We start from the raw sequence: 17,597 nt of genomic DNA on the forward strand, positions 1-17,597 counted from the left end.
TTCTGCCCGTCTGGGCCACGGCAATGCCCACGCGCAGGGCAGCGGGGGAAAAGGAAGGAGAGACGGGTTTGCTGGTTTGCTTGGCCGGGCACCAGGAGCGTGAGCCCTGCCCCCCTCCGCGGACTGTCTCCACTTTCTCCTCTCCCCCTCTCCGCCTGCCTGTCCCTCCGGGCTGCTCGGGCGCCACCACTACTGTCCCCAACCCGCCCCGCCAGCCAGGCCAAAGGGCGGCGTGACTCACGGCGCTGCCACCAGCCCACAGCTTGCCCACAGCGTATAAAGGCTGCGGGGTTGAAAGGTGGCAGAGCCTTGCCCGACCTGGCCCGAGGCGCACAGAGTATGGCCGGAGGCGCGGAGCGAGGCCGCGGGGACGCGGGCTGGGGGCTGCGCGGCGCCCTGGCCGCCGTGGCCCTGCTCTCGGCGCTCAATGCTGTGGGCACGGTGTTCGCGCTGTGCCAGTGGCGCGGGCTGAGCGCGGCGCTGCGAGCGCTGGAGGCGCAGCGTGGCCGGGAGCAGCGCGAGGACAGCGCCCTGCGCGCCTTCCTGGCGGAGCTGAGTCACGCACCTCGCCGGGCGCCCGCGCCACCGCCAGATCCTGTGAGCGCCGCGCGCAACAAGCGCAGCCACGGCGGGGAGCCGGCGCAGCACATCCGCGCCGAGAGCCACGACATGCTGTTGATGATGACCTACTCCATGGTGCCGGTAGGCGGGGTCTCAGCTCCCCTTGACGCCCCCGCCGGGGTGAGCGGCGTACAGTGTGGGGAGAGAGCCCTAGACGCCCTCTCCTCCCCCGGCCAGACGGCAAGGTGCCGTGGGGAGAGGTCCTGGGTGTGAGCCCTCTGGGGAAGTCACCTTGGCAAGCACCTTAACCCTCTGGGGTCAGTTTCTTCATTGTTAAATGGGGGAGGGAGTGAAGGGGTAAGTCTTCCACCTCTGACGTCGTTCAGTCTGCAGATAAATGAGCGGAGTAGGCAGTGTTTTTAAGAGCCTGCTTCCTAACTTTGGACATAAGTTTTCACCTTCTGGTGTGCCAGGAGCCACAGCAGCCCCGGGCTGTGCCTGTGCAATTCGTAGGGGCCCCCTGAGAGCACGGAGGTAGCATTTCTGAGAGAGCGCAGGCTTCTTCAATAAAGGGATTCTTTCCCTGGCATGATCTAGTGGTCTGGCGTTTCACCTGGCCTCGGCTCATCAGCACAAGACTGCCGACCTAATAGTCTCTGTTTAAGTGAAAACAATCAGCCCTAATTTTACCAACCCCGGGACCTTTCTACGGAGAAACTTAATCTTGTGTCTAAAGTGCTTAAAAATAGTGGAAATCAACATAGCGCAATTTTCTTAAAACGCAATGTCAAAGCTGAGGTTCATCATATGGGCTCTAAAAAGTCTATGGAGCTTCAGAAAATGTCAGCGTGTGCTCTCGCAGGCGCGTGCATCTAGGGAGAGTCCATAGCTTTTCGTTAGATTTTCAAAGGGGCTCCATTGCACTACCCCCAGAAGGTTTAAGAAACACTGCTGTTAAAAAAAGTATTTAAAGCAAAGCCTCAGAAATCTGTTTTCTAGTGTTAACTTTCTTTGCTTTTGCTGATTTTAACTCAGTAATTATACATTTAGATCACATTGCAGTTCCCCATTTCATTTCATTATCCGTTACAACCACTATGGTCTTATTTCACTTTAAAATTACAAAGATTTCAGTTCTGTCACCTCAAGTCAAGTGTGAGCCGTATTTTGGAATCCTAGGTATTTGAAGATAAATCCACTTAAACCTGTTATAGAAGTTTAAAAATATCTTACATGAGCTGAAGTGCTTTTAAAACTACATGGAGGACTTCCCTGGTGGCCCAGTGGTTGGGAGTCCGCCTGCCAATGCGAGGGGGGAGGGGGGAAGGGAGGAGGAGGGTGGGGGAAGAGTTCGTGTCCTGGTCCGGCAGGATCCCACATGCGGCATAGCGGCTGGGCCCCTGCACCACGGCTGCTGAGCCTGCGCTCTGGAGCCCCTGCGTGAGCCACAACTAGTGAGCCTGGGAGCCACAACTGCTGAGGCCCGCGCGCCTGGAGCCCATGCTCTGAGGCAGGAGGGGACCCTGCAATGAGGGGCCCGAGCACCGCGGCTGAGAGTGGCCCCGGCTCGCCGCGGCTGGAGAGGGCCCGTGGGCAGCGGCAGGGACCCAACGCAGCCAAAAATCAATCAATCAATCAAGGAGTATTTTATATAAAAAAGATAAAGTAAAACTACATGGAAGTACTACACACTTCAAACACATCTTTTGAGAAAGATCACATTTTCCATTCCTGGATTCAGTTTTTACCCACGTTATCATTTAGAAATCTGGGCCCAAGCAAAAATTTCGAAAAAAAGAACTCTGTAAAACAAAGAGATCTCCTTAAGAGAATTCACTCTTTCTTGGCTCTCCACCACGCATTTTGAGAGGTTTTTGAAATCATCTGAGAAGGATGCATCTGAACATCAACATTTTATATTTTTAATCCTGCTTTTAAGGTAGAGGCTTATGTATCCAAATTGCATCCTGTTCGGTCGCTAACCCAAGAGAACGCAGAGACTCATTTCTGTGTCAATATGAAAGCTGATTTAACTACCACCACCTGCTCTGTTGCAAGTCAGCAGAAACATTACATTTGTCAGGCTGAGAAGCACTTGTAGATTATCCCCAACTCATCTTCCACTTGCAATGGGTGTGCTTTGACCTTTTGGAGTCACTGAGGGACTTTCTATGCAGGCCAGGAGAAAGCCACTATCATATTCCTCTTGGGAGTAGTTCTCAAACAGTAGGCTTAGGGATCACCTGGGAACATATTAAAAATGCAGATTTCAGGGCCCCACCCTCAGATTTGTAGAATTATAATCTCCAGAATTGGCTTCCTTCCTGATCCCCATTTCCCCCACCTTCCCAACCCCTTGATGAGTTTCATACAGGTGGTCTAGGTGCCACACTTTGAGAAAAGCTCCTCTAGCCCATGGCTTCTTTAATGCGCATGTGAATATTTTGGGGATCTTGTTAAAATACAGATTCTGATTCAGAAGGTCTAAGTTGGGGCCTGAGCTTCTGCGTTTGTAGCAAGTTCCCGCTGACATCAGTGCTGCTGGTCTGAGAAAAACACTTTGAATAACAACGTTCCAGAGCAGTGGTTGCACATTGAAATCATATGGGGAGTTTAAACATGACTGATACGTAGGCCCCACCTCCCAGAGATTCTGAATTAATTGATAGGGGTGGTGCCCACTCACCAACACAAAGGACCTTGGCATGCCTTCCTGATGACGGTCAGCTGTGTTAAGCATCGCACGCTCATCAGTTCTCCCTTGAGGCCTCTACTTTGGGCAGAGGAACCAACTTAATTGGTGAAAAGCCCTTTACATACTTTATTTTAGCAACACTCTCACCATTCACCTTTGCAGATTTTTCTCATTTTTACTCTCTGTTTTTCTCAGAACAGAGCATTATTCACATGAGGAAACAATTTTTAAGAACTTTCTCAGGGCACCTTGAGTAGAAAAGCTGCTAAGAGAACTATTTAGTGTACAGCATGGAGTTCAGTGTGCCCACTTTTGAAGGTTGAAGTCTACACTTTCCCTTGCCCTTTTATATAGCACCAGTATGTCTTGAATGAGGGTGAAATCAGAAGCCCCATGTCCTTAGAGATCTAGGAACAAAGAAGTAAGCTGTATGCAGACTAATTTCAGCATTTCAAAAAGTCTTCCAAAAAAGTCTTCTTAAGCCAACTGACACTTCTAAGTTCTGTGCTTTTGGCTGAAAGTACATCAACTCAGCGTGGTCATTCTGGTTAGCACAGTCTGACCGGAAACTGATTGGCAGCTGTAAATGACTTTGTTGAAAGGGCAACATAACTAATTATTACTTAAGTACAGTTAGTTTGGTACGGCCAAACACATTAAATCTTTAAAAGTAAGTGGCTACTTTGGAGAAAAGTAATAAAAGGGGCCCTGGGTACCAGTGAGTAATGGAACCCATCTGCCAGGAACTCCTGCAGGAGATGCTGCTTCTGTTTAGTCTCCACTCCCTCACCACCCCTCTTCTCCCTCTTCCTCTCATCAGTTGCTCTTTCTCACCCATTCTTCAGATCTCACTCTTATTGATGTTCTGGTAGCTTTATCATCCTCCCTGAAATCTTAGGTCGAGCACCCAAGAAAGTTTCACTTCTCACAATGTGCACCTTAACAAGCTTTAAATAGATCAAAGATTTACATTTAAAAAATGAAACTCTAAAATTGCTAGAAGAAAATATGAGTAAATTCATTTTTAATTTTGGAATGGGGAATACCTTTCTTTCAAACTATAACTCAAAAGCCTGAAGCAAACAATGAAATAAGTAAATTTAACCACATTTAAAAGGCACACACAACAACAAAACTGCATCACAAACAATAAAAACAAATGCATACACCATAAACAGAGGCAAAAGATAAATGACAAACTGGAAAGAAATATTTGCAGCTCATATCATAGGTACAGGGCTACTCTTCTGAATATATATAGCAGTTCTAGAAGTTGATTTAAAAAGATAAGAATTTAATAGGGAAATCTGCAACAGAAATAGGAATTCAGTAGGAGTATGGAACAGATAGTTCTCAGGAAAAGAAATACAAATTTCTCTTAAAAACACAGGAAAAGAACTCTTGATTCAAAAATGCAAATTACAACTGCTCTGAAATATAATTTTTACCTGTCAGAATGGCAACTGCAAAGGTTTGTCGACATATTCTGTTGGGGAAACTGAAGGGAAACAGACATGCTCTTGCATTGCTGTTTGGAGTGCAAAATGCTACAACCCATATGGAAGCCAATTTGGCAATACCTTTGGATTACAAACCCATTTACCCTCTGACCCAGTAATCTTGCTTGTGGGAATTTATCCTGCACAACAGACTTTATCACCTCTGAAATGACGTATGCACATGGTTATTCATTGCAGAATATTTGTAAAAAGAGAAGACTATTAACCTGTGTCCACTACAGGACTAGTTAAATAAACTGACCTATACATCCACTGGGATACGAGGTAGCTGTAAAACAAGAATAAGTAAATTCTCTGTGTTCTGCTATGGGAACAATCCCCAGGATATATTTTAAGTGACAAAAGTGTAAGGAAGAAGGGGGAAAAAATAAATGAAATTAACAAAAGTATTTACTTAGGGAGGGTGGGGATGAGGTGGGAATGAGCCTTTCACTGCATAGCTTTGTGCATCATTTTGACTTTTGAACCATGTGATTGTGTTACTCTTATAGTGAGTGAAAAGGCCATAAGCACAAGGTTGCATGGCAGCTGCCCCTGGGCTGGGGGCCATAGGGCATGGTAGGGACTGCTCCAGCCCACGGTTCATGTGCTGTGTCTATAGGGGAGGCTTTTGCTGTGGCTGCTGTATGAGAACGAGAGCCCAGTGTGCCTGATCTTTTAATTTTGTCAAGAAAAGTAAAAAATCTGACATTTTATGTGAAATCTCTTGGCTTTGAAGTATTGACAAAAATTCCCTCAAAATGTTTTTGAATTGACTGGCAGTGTGTTGGGCAAACAACACTCACATTGTTAGGGGCCATGTTAGGACTTCCAAGCTTAGTTTGCAGCAGGCTCACCTCATAATAATGAGTAGTTTTGAACAAAAATGGCTTTATTTAGTTCCAGCACAACCTCCACCCCCACCACTGATTTCCCAGCCTGGTTCTGAAAGGATAGTGGTATCTAGGCCATTGTTATCATTATTGGTGGTTAAATGGAGATGGTTTTTTGCATTCAGTTTGGTTTGGTTTGTTTCATTTTGTTTTGTTTCTGGCTGTCTCTAAACATTAACTCCACCTTCGGAGGATGGAGATTTCCTGTCACTATGGCTTTTCACAAACATGTGTTCTGAAGGTCATTCTCAAGGAGGAGATTCCAGCTATGTTAAGCAGTAATGCATTATAGCAAACAGAACTTTTCATGATGATTGCTATGAGGTACACTTATATGGATCTATGCATTATCTTGTTTACAGGGGACAAAAATTACATTACCTGTAGTTACAACTTCTGCTTGTATGGATGCTATATTTCCTTGAAGAAAAGGAAGGTAACCCCTGCCTTTCCCACTCGAACTGGGTCACTTCCAGGGTGTAAAAGCTGAGGATTTAGACCAGGGGTTAACAAACTATGGCCTAAGGTCAAATCAAGGCTGCTACTTGTTTTTGTGCAGCCCATGACTTAAGAATGATTTTTAAATTTATAAATGGATAGGAAAAAATAAATAAAAAGAGGAATAATATTTCACGACACCTGAACATTATATGAAATTCAGGTTTCAGTAACCATAAATACAGTTTTACTGGAATACATCCATGCCCACTTGTTTATGTACTGTCTGTGGCTGCTTGACACATGACAACCGGAGAACTGAGTAGTTGCGCCAGAGACCATACGGCCCACGAAGCCTAATATATTTTCTGTCTTGTCCTTTGCAGAAAACTTTGCCAACCTCTCATTTAGACAGTGGTCCATGGGAACGGAGGGGTGCTAGGGATGGTTCCTTTGGAGAGCTAATTTAGTAAAATCAGGGTTCTTCTAGCATAGGGTTAACCCTGGAGTTTAAGACCTCCCACAAGGAAACAGAGCCCAGGACAGAGCTGCCCTGAGACTGTGGTTTCACTCTAGAGGGAGGCTGTGGGGCTGAACCAGCCCTTAAGCCTTTGCTCCCCATAAGCTGACTTCCCAAGTCAAGGGCAGTCAGTGTTAGGACAGCTTTTAGCCACCCATTTAACCCCATATCTAGGCCTTGTTTCACACCCCATCTATTCTCTTCAGTTGAAGGGGAGAAACATATACCCCATTAGGTCCTGTCACATGAAGTGGACCCTAATGAGAGCTCAGAGGCCTGATAGAGCAGAACAAAAAAAGACTGGGCAGCCAAAGTAATAACCCACACGGAGAGACTGGGAGGTGGGTTTCTGTGGCCTTCCTCATAGCAGCATGTGCACGTGGGCACTTGGGATGTCACACCTGACACTGTGGGGTTAATTTGCATGTTAGAAGCCATTTCCAGGTATCAAGGGTAAGAGAGAATTTGAAGCTACATCTCTGCTAAGACTGTGTCTGGTATTGGTACTGTGAACACAGCCATAAACTTCACTCACGTATCAGGTCATGATGGTATGTGAGGAAGACAGGAGAGAGTTGGCCCCTTAGCTACATCCTTCAGACACTTTCTTCATTGACACATATTTTGCACACATGAAAATAAAGCATTCAGTGTAGATGTACAGTTGTCATGATTCTCTAAGGATTTATGTGAGAAACAAATGGGTCAAGACTGAGCATCTGGACCCGTAGGGACAGGGAAGTTGTGTTGACCACATGAAAGGCATTAAACCATTTGGACCTGCTCTCAGGTCCTGTGGCTATTCAAAAGTTCCTAGCTTCTTTCTAGCCAAAGCAGCAGAGGTGAGGGCAACAGGAACAAGCCTGCTGAGCCTTTACAGCCTGAGCAGGATGGACCTGCTTGGGCCTGGTGAATTGTCCACTCTCATCTTTTTCTGCTGTTTCCCTGCCTTTCCTTCAACCTTCACTGACACTGTGCCAAGGATAAAATGAACTCAAAGTCATGGTCCCCCCTGGAAAAGTGCCACTCCACTCTGGGGAGACAGCAGAATCCCTCAGACCTGCCTGTCATTTTGTACCACTGCCCACTAGATGACAGGCTGAGATCCTTGGGCGGAGAGCCCTGTCTGGGTGAGTTGCAGAACAACTGCTCAGATCACGGGTCTTCCAATGCCAAGGGGCTGTTCATCCTCTGTAAAGCCCATGTCTCAGGATCCATCTTTGGCTGTTCCAAGCTCACCTCCACATGGCGCTACTGCCACCTTCAGCCATTGTGTTCCTGCCCTTAACTTGAGAGACCTGGGATTCCTTCTTCACAGTCAGGTTTGCAGCCCAATTCTCTCTCCCTGATGCTTCCCTGAGGTATGTTGTGGCAGTCGTCTGATGCACGAGTCAGACGGATTCTCATCCCGGGCCCACAGCTTGGTAGCTGGGTGACCTTGGGCAAGTCTTTTAATTTCCCCAACCCTCAGTTTCCTCCTCTGTAAGATTAAGATAATAGCATGCACTTCATAGGGCTGTTAGGAGGTTTAAGGGAAATAATGTAGGTAAAGGACAGTGCCTGGTATAGTCAGATTTCCAGTAAGTGTTCATTGTTGCTGTTACTGAGATTAATCACTATGACTTTATCATGCAGCCCTCCTTGTCCAAAGCCCTCAGTATCTTGTTTCTGGGTTTACTCTTCATCTCCACTTTCTTCAGAATGCCAAGTTGTCTGATCATATGTGCTTTTATCAGCTGCTGCTTCGGGATCATATTTGGCCTTTTGAAGCCTAGGGTGGCATCACACCAACCTAAATCATCTTGTCATTGAAAACAAAACAGAATTAGCCTTGATATGGGAACAAGCCTTCTTCAACAGTTCAGGCTTTCCTGGGGCCTCACCCCTTCTTCATGGCCACTGATGACGAGGTTTGACACCCACTAGAAGAGAGTCACATTCACCCCATTTCTGACTGGCGTAGCTGTTGTTAACTCCTGCTGATTCCTGTTGGTGGCAGTCCTGAAAAAAGTTTTGGGTGCTTTCATTTGGAAAATTGACAAAATGTGAGTGGAAGGTAGAGCAAAAAACTTCTAAGAAAGGAGAACAATTTACTTCTTAGGGGTCTCATGTTCTCTAGGATGTAGGTACCTATGTGAGAACTATCAAAATAGTCTTTATATCTGATAAAACATACTTATCTGGAAAAAAAGACGTTTAAAAAAATCTACATTATTCAAACTCTCCTTCCCTCCCTCCCCCCGCACCAGAAAAAATCCTTGGCCAAATCTAGTTGACATTCAAGTTTCATTTACATGCATTTTATCTACAGACTAAAGGTCATGTTGTGTAAAACAAGATGATGATTTTAGGTTGTAATTCTTCTACAAAGGGAGCATTTTTCAGCCCATCAGTTGCTTTTTTTTTTTATGTAGCTCTTTGGGTTTTAATAGCTCTATATTTTAAGTAGATATAATTTACTTCTAGTCTGACTAAAGTTGAGACACAATTTTCTTTACTGAAAGGTAGAGTTAAAACAACAAGGCCAACTAAAGATCACTTAAAATGCAATTTGTTCTGAACACAATAGGTAGAATAACCCCTTCATCTTGCCACTCAGAAAGTTTCTTGTGCTTATCAAAGTGCTGGGAACTTTGGAGATCCTGCATTGGCTGTATGTAAAAACTGAGAAGGACTTGGAAATGCATTGTGGATAACTGTACCCAAGCTAAAATGATGAGCTGGCAGCTGCAAAATAATTCCCCAGTTTTTCAGTAATTTAGTGTGATTGGGGTCTGGAATCCTTTCTCTCAAAGGTAGAAAAGGCCTTCTCCCTTTAGGCAGCATTTGAGGACCTTGGAATCAATCCCTGTGAACAGGAAGACCTTTAGAGAAAAATCCTTTACAGTAAGCATCAGGGCAGTGACAAAGAGAGAAAATCAATCCTCACTAAAGTGATGAAGGCAGGTTTCATGGAGGAGACAGAACTTGTAATGGGCAATGAAGGGTTGGTGAGATTTGAGCAGGCAAGGAGGGAAAATCATTCCAAGTTCAGGTAATAACTTGAGCCAAGGTCTAGGGACAGGAATGAACGTAGTACAAGGCTTGGAAGAGCAAGAAGCTTTCCTGCACTGGGGAGTTTGGGCTGTGGGAGAGGAATTAAGATGGCTACATGAGAGAGAGCCTTGAATTTCTACTTCTGAAAAGTTGAGAATGAATCTGATGGGCAATTGGGAGAATTTTTCAAGGGGCAATCATGAAGAATGTGGTTTTATAGGACAGGTCTGTCTGTACAATGCAGGAAGGACTGCACAGGGGAGAGACAAGAGACAGGAAGAAAGTTAGGAAATTATTGCATTAGTCCAGGCAGGAAATGGTTCTGTCTGGCTAAGGTGATGGCATCAGAAATGGAGAAGATATAGATCCTAGAAATACCAAGAAATAAGGATGCATTGAAGTTGGGAACTAATTGGATATAAGAAAGAGAAAGGAGCCACCTGGTCCAGATCCATCCAAAGATGGTAGCATCATGGACAGAATTGAGGAACTTAAAGTGGGTTAGTTTAGAAGTGAGGATGCTAAATTTGTTTTGAGACTGAATATGAGAGGAAAAAGAGGGAAGGAAAACTGAAGGGTAAAAGAATATTCAAGGAAAGGAGAACCCATTTCTTCCAAGAAGAATTCTGTCTTCTCTATGAGAGGTCTTTACAAGTCTAAAAATTAAAAGGCAGACCCGAAAGCCTTTATGTGTGTTTACTCCTAGCTCCCCTCTTAGCTGTGTGACCTTTAACAGATCACTCAACCTCTCTGAATCTCAGTTTCCTCATTCTTAAGAAGGCAATGACAGTAGTATCTACCTTAGGTGTTATCATAAGGATTCAATTCAATAATCTATGTGAAGTCCTTAGCATGGTGCCTAGAACTCAATATATGTTAGCTTGTTGTTACTGATATTTAGTATTTCTCAAATCCTTCCTTTTTGTGCTTCAGGGACTTTTGAAGCCTTGTAATTAAAACAATGGAGATTGAATCAATAGAACTTGCCAGAGAAAGGGCAGGTTCTAGAATAACTCCAAGGTCTGGCGTCTCGGGTGCCATAAGGGAAACACACAGACTTCTAGAAAGAATGTTGTTTCCCAGATAGTCATTTTTATGGTTCATGGGTTCAATATATATGCTTGGTATTGAATTTAGGGACGTTAATTATACTAAGGATAATTTGCAAATATTTTATTCATGTTCAAGGTGAACTCATGCATTTATCCTTTCATAGACCAAATCTTTTGAACCCCATAGGAACAGCATGTTTGTCAAACCAACAGTTCCATCCAGCCAGTGTTCTGATGCTAACATCATCAACAATTATTTTGTGGGTGAGCATCTCAACCCAAGGGCCTCCTCTAAATATTTTCTGGGCTAACCACTTGTAGCTATTCTCTGAGCGGAGGGAGAAGGAGACTGAGCAGGGAGTAGGTTGACAAAACATCTTCACAAATGTTTTTGCTATGTACAAAGAATGCCAAAGGGCAGAGTTTGGGATAATGGATTAATTTTTTGTCCATTCCCCCAACATTGGACAAGTTACTTAACTATGGTTTATGTATACTTTTCTGACTATAAGGTGAAGATAAGAATGCTTAGATAAAAATCAAAAATTAACTGAAGATGCTTCTTGAAGGAAACAATGTGAGCACAAAATATTGTTATTAACAGTTAGTGAGAGATTATTCCAGCAGTACTCCTGCTTCAGAAAACTCCATTAGAGACCTGGGGGAGACAAGTGATTCTTAGCTCACTTCAAAACACTCATCTCTTCCACCCCTAACCTCTTCTGCACTTATTGTCTGTATCACACAACTAAAACTTTGTTTGTGTACAGTTTTGGTCTCTAATTTGTCATCTTTGGTCACCTTGTCTCTTTAAATATATCTCCACTCTTCGCTAGACCTCTAGTGAGGTATTTGATGAATACCTCTTCACTCATAAAATGCATCCACAACTCAGCAAGGGCAAATATAGACTAAGGTATCTGACAGTCTCTGAACCTAGTTCCTTTTCATACTAAGAGTTTTGGAGGTGTGTGTTAGTTTCGGCATGTAGTTACTGAGCACCTACTATATCACAGGCACAACTGTGGGTGCACAAGAAACAGTATGAACAAACCATGCAAATCCCTGTCCTGTTGGGGCTTATGTTCAGTGGGGGAAGAGGGGAGGAGCTGACAAGAACCAAAGTAAGTAAATTATCTACAATATTAGAAAGTGATGAGTGCTGTGAAGAGCAATAAAGCAGCGTTGAGGACTAGGGAGCAGGAAGGGGAAGATGCAACTGGAAGTCTTCTGGGTGGGGAAGGCCTCACTAAGAAGGTGACATTTGAGCAAAAACTTGAAGGAGGTGAGGGAGTGAGCCATGTGGAAATCTAGGGGCGGGCTGTTTAGGCAGAGGGAACAGCAAGTGCAAAGACCCTGAGATAGGAGAGTGTCCCCAGAGCACAAGGAACAGCAAGAAGACTGGGAGAGGATAACTGGGGGAAGGAAAGACAAGAGGACCAGTTCAAGTAGGGCCTTGCAGGCTGTTGTAAAGCCTTTATGGGGAGTCTTTGGAGGATTTTAGGCAGAGGAGTGATATGATCTGACCTGCCTTTTCAAAGGATCACTATGATGGGACTAGACTCTCTGTGTGGGGAGGGTGGGCAGTGGTAGCAGGGAGGCCATTTATTTAGCTACTGCAGTAAAAAAAGACAGTGGCTGAAGCCAGGGTGGTAGCAGTAGATATCTGATATCTATATATCAGATATATCAGATATATCTGATGTCCAGCTGATGGAATTTGCTGACAGCTTGAATATGAGGGGGGGAAAAAAGGAGTTCAGTGACTTCAGGGTTAGTGGCCAAGCAGTGGAAAGATAGAATTGCCATTAATGAGATAGAAGAATTGCAGATGGAATAGTTTTGAGGGGAATATCAGGAGTTCAGTTTGGGGTATGTTGACATTGAGATTTCTGTTAGATGTTCAAGTGAAGATATTGAAGAGGCAGCTGAATACCAGAGTCTGGGAGGGAAGGAATTCCAGTTGGAGGTATACCCAGGAAATAGTGGAGATGCTGAGCATGATAATACTCATGACCTGGACACAGGGAGTTTCTAACCAAGAGTCTATCTACTTCTTATTAAACCCAGATTATTTTACTTAAAACTCTTGTATAAACAACAAATTATATTAATTAACTATATTGCAAGCTTTTTGTACCCAGAGATTGTCTTACCTTTATAAACATAGGGCCCAACTTATCAAGTATTTGTTAATGAATAAATAGGTACTTCTAAGTCGTCAGAAATACCTTGGAAAGAAGTTTAAAAGAAATCTTTCAGGGATTAGGTAATATGTAAGTCAGTATAACAGATGCTAAGCGCCTGTTCCAGGCAGTGTGGGTGCACACTGTGGTGATAGGAAAAACAAGAAAGGAGCCCTCAGGGAACTCATCAGCTAGTGGGAGGGGAAAATCCTCAAGCACATATGACAGAACGAAGGATAGTAAGACCCGAAGAGAAGTAAGAATAAAATCCAATGGGCAATCAAGAAAGGTTTCAAGAAGAAGGTGGCATTTGAGCTGAAACTTGGGAGATGGGCATGGCTTCAGAAAGGGAAAAAGGCCCTTGAACGGCAGGTGGTTCGTTTTAGGTGGAGCATGATAGAGGGAGATGTAAGAAATGTCTGAAGTCCTGGCCTTCATTCTTGAAAATTATTTTGAATATAGAATTGAGAATGTTTCCCTTTTAGTACTTGAAAGACGTCACCCCACTATCTTCTCACTTGCCTGTTTGCAATGAGAAGCCTGCTGTTCTTGTCTTTGTTCCTCTCTGTGGGTTGTGTCTTTTCTTCCTCTGGCTGCTCCTAAGATTTACCCTTTACTGAATGTTTTAAGCAGTTTTATTATTATATGCCTTAGTGTCATTTTCTTCATGTTTCTTTTGCTTGTGTTTTGCTGAGCTTATTGGAAATGTGGGTTTATAGTTCTCATTAAAATTGGGAAATTTTCTGCCATTATTTCTTCAGATATTTTTCTGCCCACCCTGCCAGCCAGGGACTCTAATTACACATGTATTGGGCTACTTTAAGTTTTTCCACAGCTCACTGATGACCTGTTTGCTTTTTAAGTCTTTTTTCTCCATGTGTTCCATTTTGTCTAGTTTCTATTGTTATGTCTTCAAATTCATTAATCTTTCTTCTGCTCTTAGTCCCACTCAGTGTACTTTTCACCTCAGACATTCTAACTTTCATTTCTATAAATTGGAATTGGGTGTTTTTTAATATTTTTTAATTTGCTATTTAACATGTTCAGTCTTCCCTCTAGCTTCTTTTTTTTTTTTTGTGGTACGCAGTCCTCTCACTGTTGTGGCCTCTCCAGTTGCGGAGCACAGGCTCCGGATGCGCAGGCTCAGTGGCCATGGCTCACGGGCCCAGCCGCTCCGCGGCATGTGGGATCTTCCCGGACCGGGGCACGAACCCGTGTCCCTTGCACTGGCAGGCGGACTCTCAACCACTGCGCCACCAGGGAAGCCTGCCTCTAGCTTCTTGAATGTTCTCTTTCCTGCTGAGGAATGAAGAATTCATTCATTCACAGCTTACTATGTGGAAAGCTATTGGCTATGTGTTGAGGTTATAAAAATAAACAAGATATATACTTCCCCTCCCCAAAGTGCTTACAATTAGTGGGGAACAAACAAGTAACCAGGCGATGACAAGAGTGCCCTGATGGGAGAAGTGAGGGATGCTGTGGGGGAGATAAGAACATCTCCAACCTGAGATGGGGAAGAAAGACTTTTGGGAAAGCGACATCAGAGCTACCGCTAGAATGATATACGAAGTGTGAGAATGACTAGGAGTTTTGCAACTTTTTTCTGATTGTTAATGTTTCCATTATAGTAACTTGGAAAATACAGAAAGATATAAAAACTCTAATTTTAAAAGTGGTTTGCACGTCAATAAGTTAACAAAGCATGGTGACTTATGGAGAAATTACCCTGTGATCCTTTCTGGTTTTTTTTTTTTTTAATTGCTGAAGAATCATCAGGAGAAGAACAAAAAGAGCCCCACCTCGTTAGTCAGGACTCTGTTCTCAAGGTCTGAGTTCTTAGGGAGTTTTCTGGGAGAGGAAAACAGAGAGAGAGAGAGACTGCAGGAACTGAAAGACGCTGGAACAAGCCCTTGTTTTTGATGGTACAGGGTAGAACTTCTCAAAGTGTGGGTGGGGGTCATCTTCATCAAAGAGACCTGGGAGCATCTGTTTAAAAATGCTGATGTCTGGGCTACATTCTGGATCTGCTGAGTCAGAATCAGTGGAGGTTGAGTCTGGAAATCTGTATGTAGATTACACTCTAGGTGATTCTAATACATCCTAAATTGGAGAATCATTGGCCAGATCAGGTGGGAGAAGATATTAGAGGCTTGGTAGTTTGATGTTTAAAAGAGGAGGGCCCAGGAGAGGGTTCAAGGTGGCAGCATAGGAAGATCCTGAACTCACCTCCACCCACAGACACAATAAATCTACAACTACATACGGAATAATTCCCTCTAAAAAGGACATGAAAACTGGATGAACAGAGTCTCCAGAACAAAAGGTAAAAGGACAACATCAAGGCGAACAAGAGAAACAGAAATATGGTCATGCCAAGGAAAAAAACCACACCCTAGCCATGGAAATCCACAATCGGGAAGGATCACAAAGGCAGAGTTTTTTCTGAGGAGCAAGGGATTTGAGCTCCACATGAGGTACCCCAGCCCTTAGATCATGCACAGGAGAGATGAGCACCCAAAACACCTGGCTTTGAAAACCAACAGGAAATATGTCCAGGAAAATTATGGAACTCCAGAGAACAGAAAACCACAGCTTAAAGAGCTCATGCACAGACTCACTCAACCTGAAAATCAGTGCAAAAACACCAGATTGAAAGTGCCTGGACCATAAGTGAGGGGGACCCACTTACAAATCTTGAAGTATCTGCCAAAGAGGCAGGAACCATTTGGGACACTACCCTGGGACTGAGACACTGACGAGAGCCATTTTTGTGATCTCAGGCTGCCTTGCTAATACTGACACTGGAGGGCACCATTTTGGAGATCTCTATATAACCTGTTAGCATCAATGGGCAGGCCCCACCAAGAGCCCTGCCTACCCCTGTGCCTTGGCCAGGCCTTACAGCCAGCTGTGCAATAACTCATCCACCAGTGCATGGAAGCCACCGTGGCAGCCACACAGCCATTTCAAGGACTAGCCCCACCCACCAGCATACAACAGCCACCACAACCAGGCTACACAACCATTCATGGGTCCAGCTCCACCCACCAATGTACCGCAGGAGTAGCTACAACCTGGACACAACAGGAGGGCACATGCAGCCCACATAAGGGACACCCCTGATTACTGGCACTGGTGGCCAGGTGGGATTGCACTTCTGAGCCTCACAGGACATCTCCCACATAAGGCTACTTCTTCAAGACTGGGAAAGGTAGCTGATACATAGAAATAAACACAGAAAATTAGGCAAAATGAGGAGACAGAGGAATATGTTCCAATTAAAAGAACAAGGCAAAACCTCAAAATAGGAACTAAGTGAAATGGAGATAAGCAATATACCTGATCAAGTGTTCATAATAATGATCATAAAGATGCTCACTGAACTCAGGAGAAGAATGGACAAATGCAGTGAGAATTTCACAAAAAGATAGAATATATAAGAAAATACCAAACAGAAGTTGTAAATGAATTGAAAAAAATCCACTAGAGGGGTTCAACAGCAGATTGGATGAGGTAGAAGAAGAAATCAGTGAACTGGAAGACAAAGCAATGGAACTCACCCAAACAGAGCAGCAAAATGAAAAAAATAATTTAAAAAAATGAAGAATACCCTAAGAGAACTTTGGGACAACATCAAGTGGAATAACAGTTGCATTATAGGGGTTCCAAAAGGAGAAGAGAGAGAGAAAAGGCCAGAATAATTATTTGAAGGAATTGTGGCTGAAAACTTTCCTAATCTGCAGAAGGAAACAGACATTCAAGACCAGGGAGCCTAGAGAGTTCCAAATAAGATGAACCCAAAGAGACACACACTAAGATACATTATGATTAAAATGGTAAAAGTTAAGGATAAAGAGAGAATCTTAAAATCAGCAAGGGAAAAACAACTTGTTAAATACAAGAAGAACCCCATATGACTATCAGCAGATTTTTCAGCAGAAACCTTATGGGCCAGAAGGGAGTGGCATAACATATTCAAAGTGTTGAAAGGAAAAAGCTTCCAATCAAGAATTCTCTACCAAGCAAGGCGATCATTCAAAATTGAAGGAAAAATTGAGTTTTCCAGTTAAGCAAAAGCTAAAGACATTCACCACCACTAAACTGGCTCTATAAGAGATATTAAAGTGACTTCTTTAAGCTGAAAAAATGGCACTAATTAATTATATGAAAACGTATGAAAGTAAAAGATTTCACTGGAAAAAGTAAATATTATATGAAGCTGGTGGATAATCACCTATAAAGCAACCAGGAATGTTAAAAATACAGAAGTAGTAAAATTAACTACAATTAAAATAATTAGTTAAGGGATACATAAAATTAAAAGATTTAAAATGTCTCATCACAAGTATAAATGTGGAGGGGTGTAAAAATATAAAGTTTTGGAATGTGTTCACATTTAAGTTGCTACCAACTTGGAACAGACTGCTACTTACATAGGATGTTGTATGTGAACCTCATGGTAACCACAGGGGAAAAACTTACAGTAAATACGCAAAAGAAAATGAGAAATGAATTGAAATATACCGCTAAAGAAAACCACCAAAACACAAGGATAGAAAGAGAAGAAGAAAGGAACAAATAGGAACCACAAAAACAGCCAGAAAACAATTAACAAAATGGCAATAAGTAAATACCTATCAATAATTACTTTAAATGTAGATGGAATAAATTTTCCAATCAAAAGACAAAGTAGCTGAATGGATTGAAAAAAACA

At 43.4% G+C, this 17,597-nt stretch overlaps 1 protein-coding gene across 1 annotated transcript in view; it reads left to right on the forward strand.

Annotated features, from left to right (window-relative positions):
• Positions 1 to 327: 327 nt before the first annotated feature.
• The window catches only part of GLDN (gliomedin), a 65,036-nt gene continuing 47,766 nt past the window's right edge, over positions 328 to 17,597 (forward strand). The window contains exon 1 of the mRNA XM_082648123.1: positions 328 to 702. Within this exon, the coding sequence (XP_082504249.1) occupies positions 340 to 702 (363 nt within the window). The 5' untranslated portion in view covers positions 328 to 339. The remainder of the gene's footprint in view (positions 703 to 17,597) is intronic.

This window comes from Grampus griseus (genome assembly GCF_964374135.1).
Source record: "Grampus griseus genome assembly, chromosome: 2".
Lineage (NCBI taxonomy): Eukaryota > Metazoa > Chordata > Mammalia > Artiodactyla > Delphinidae > Grampus > Grampus griseus.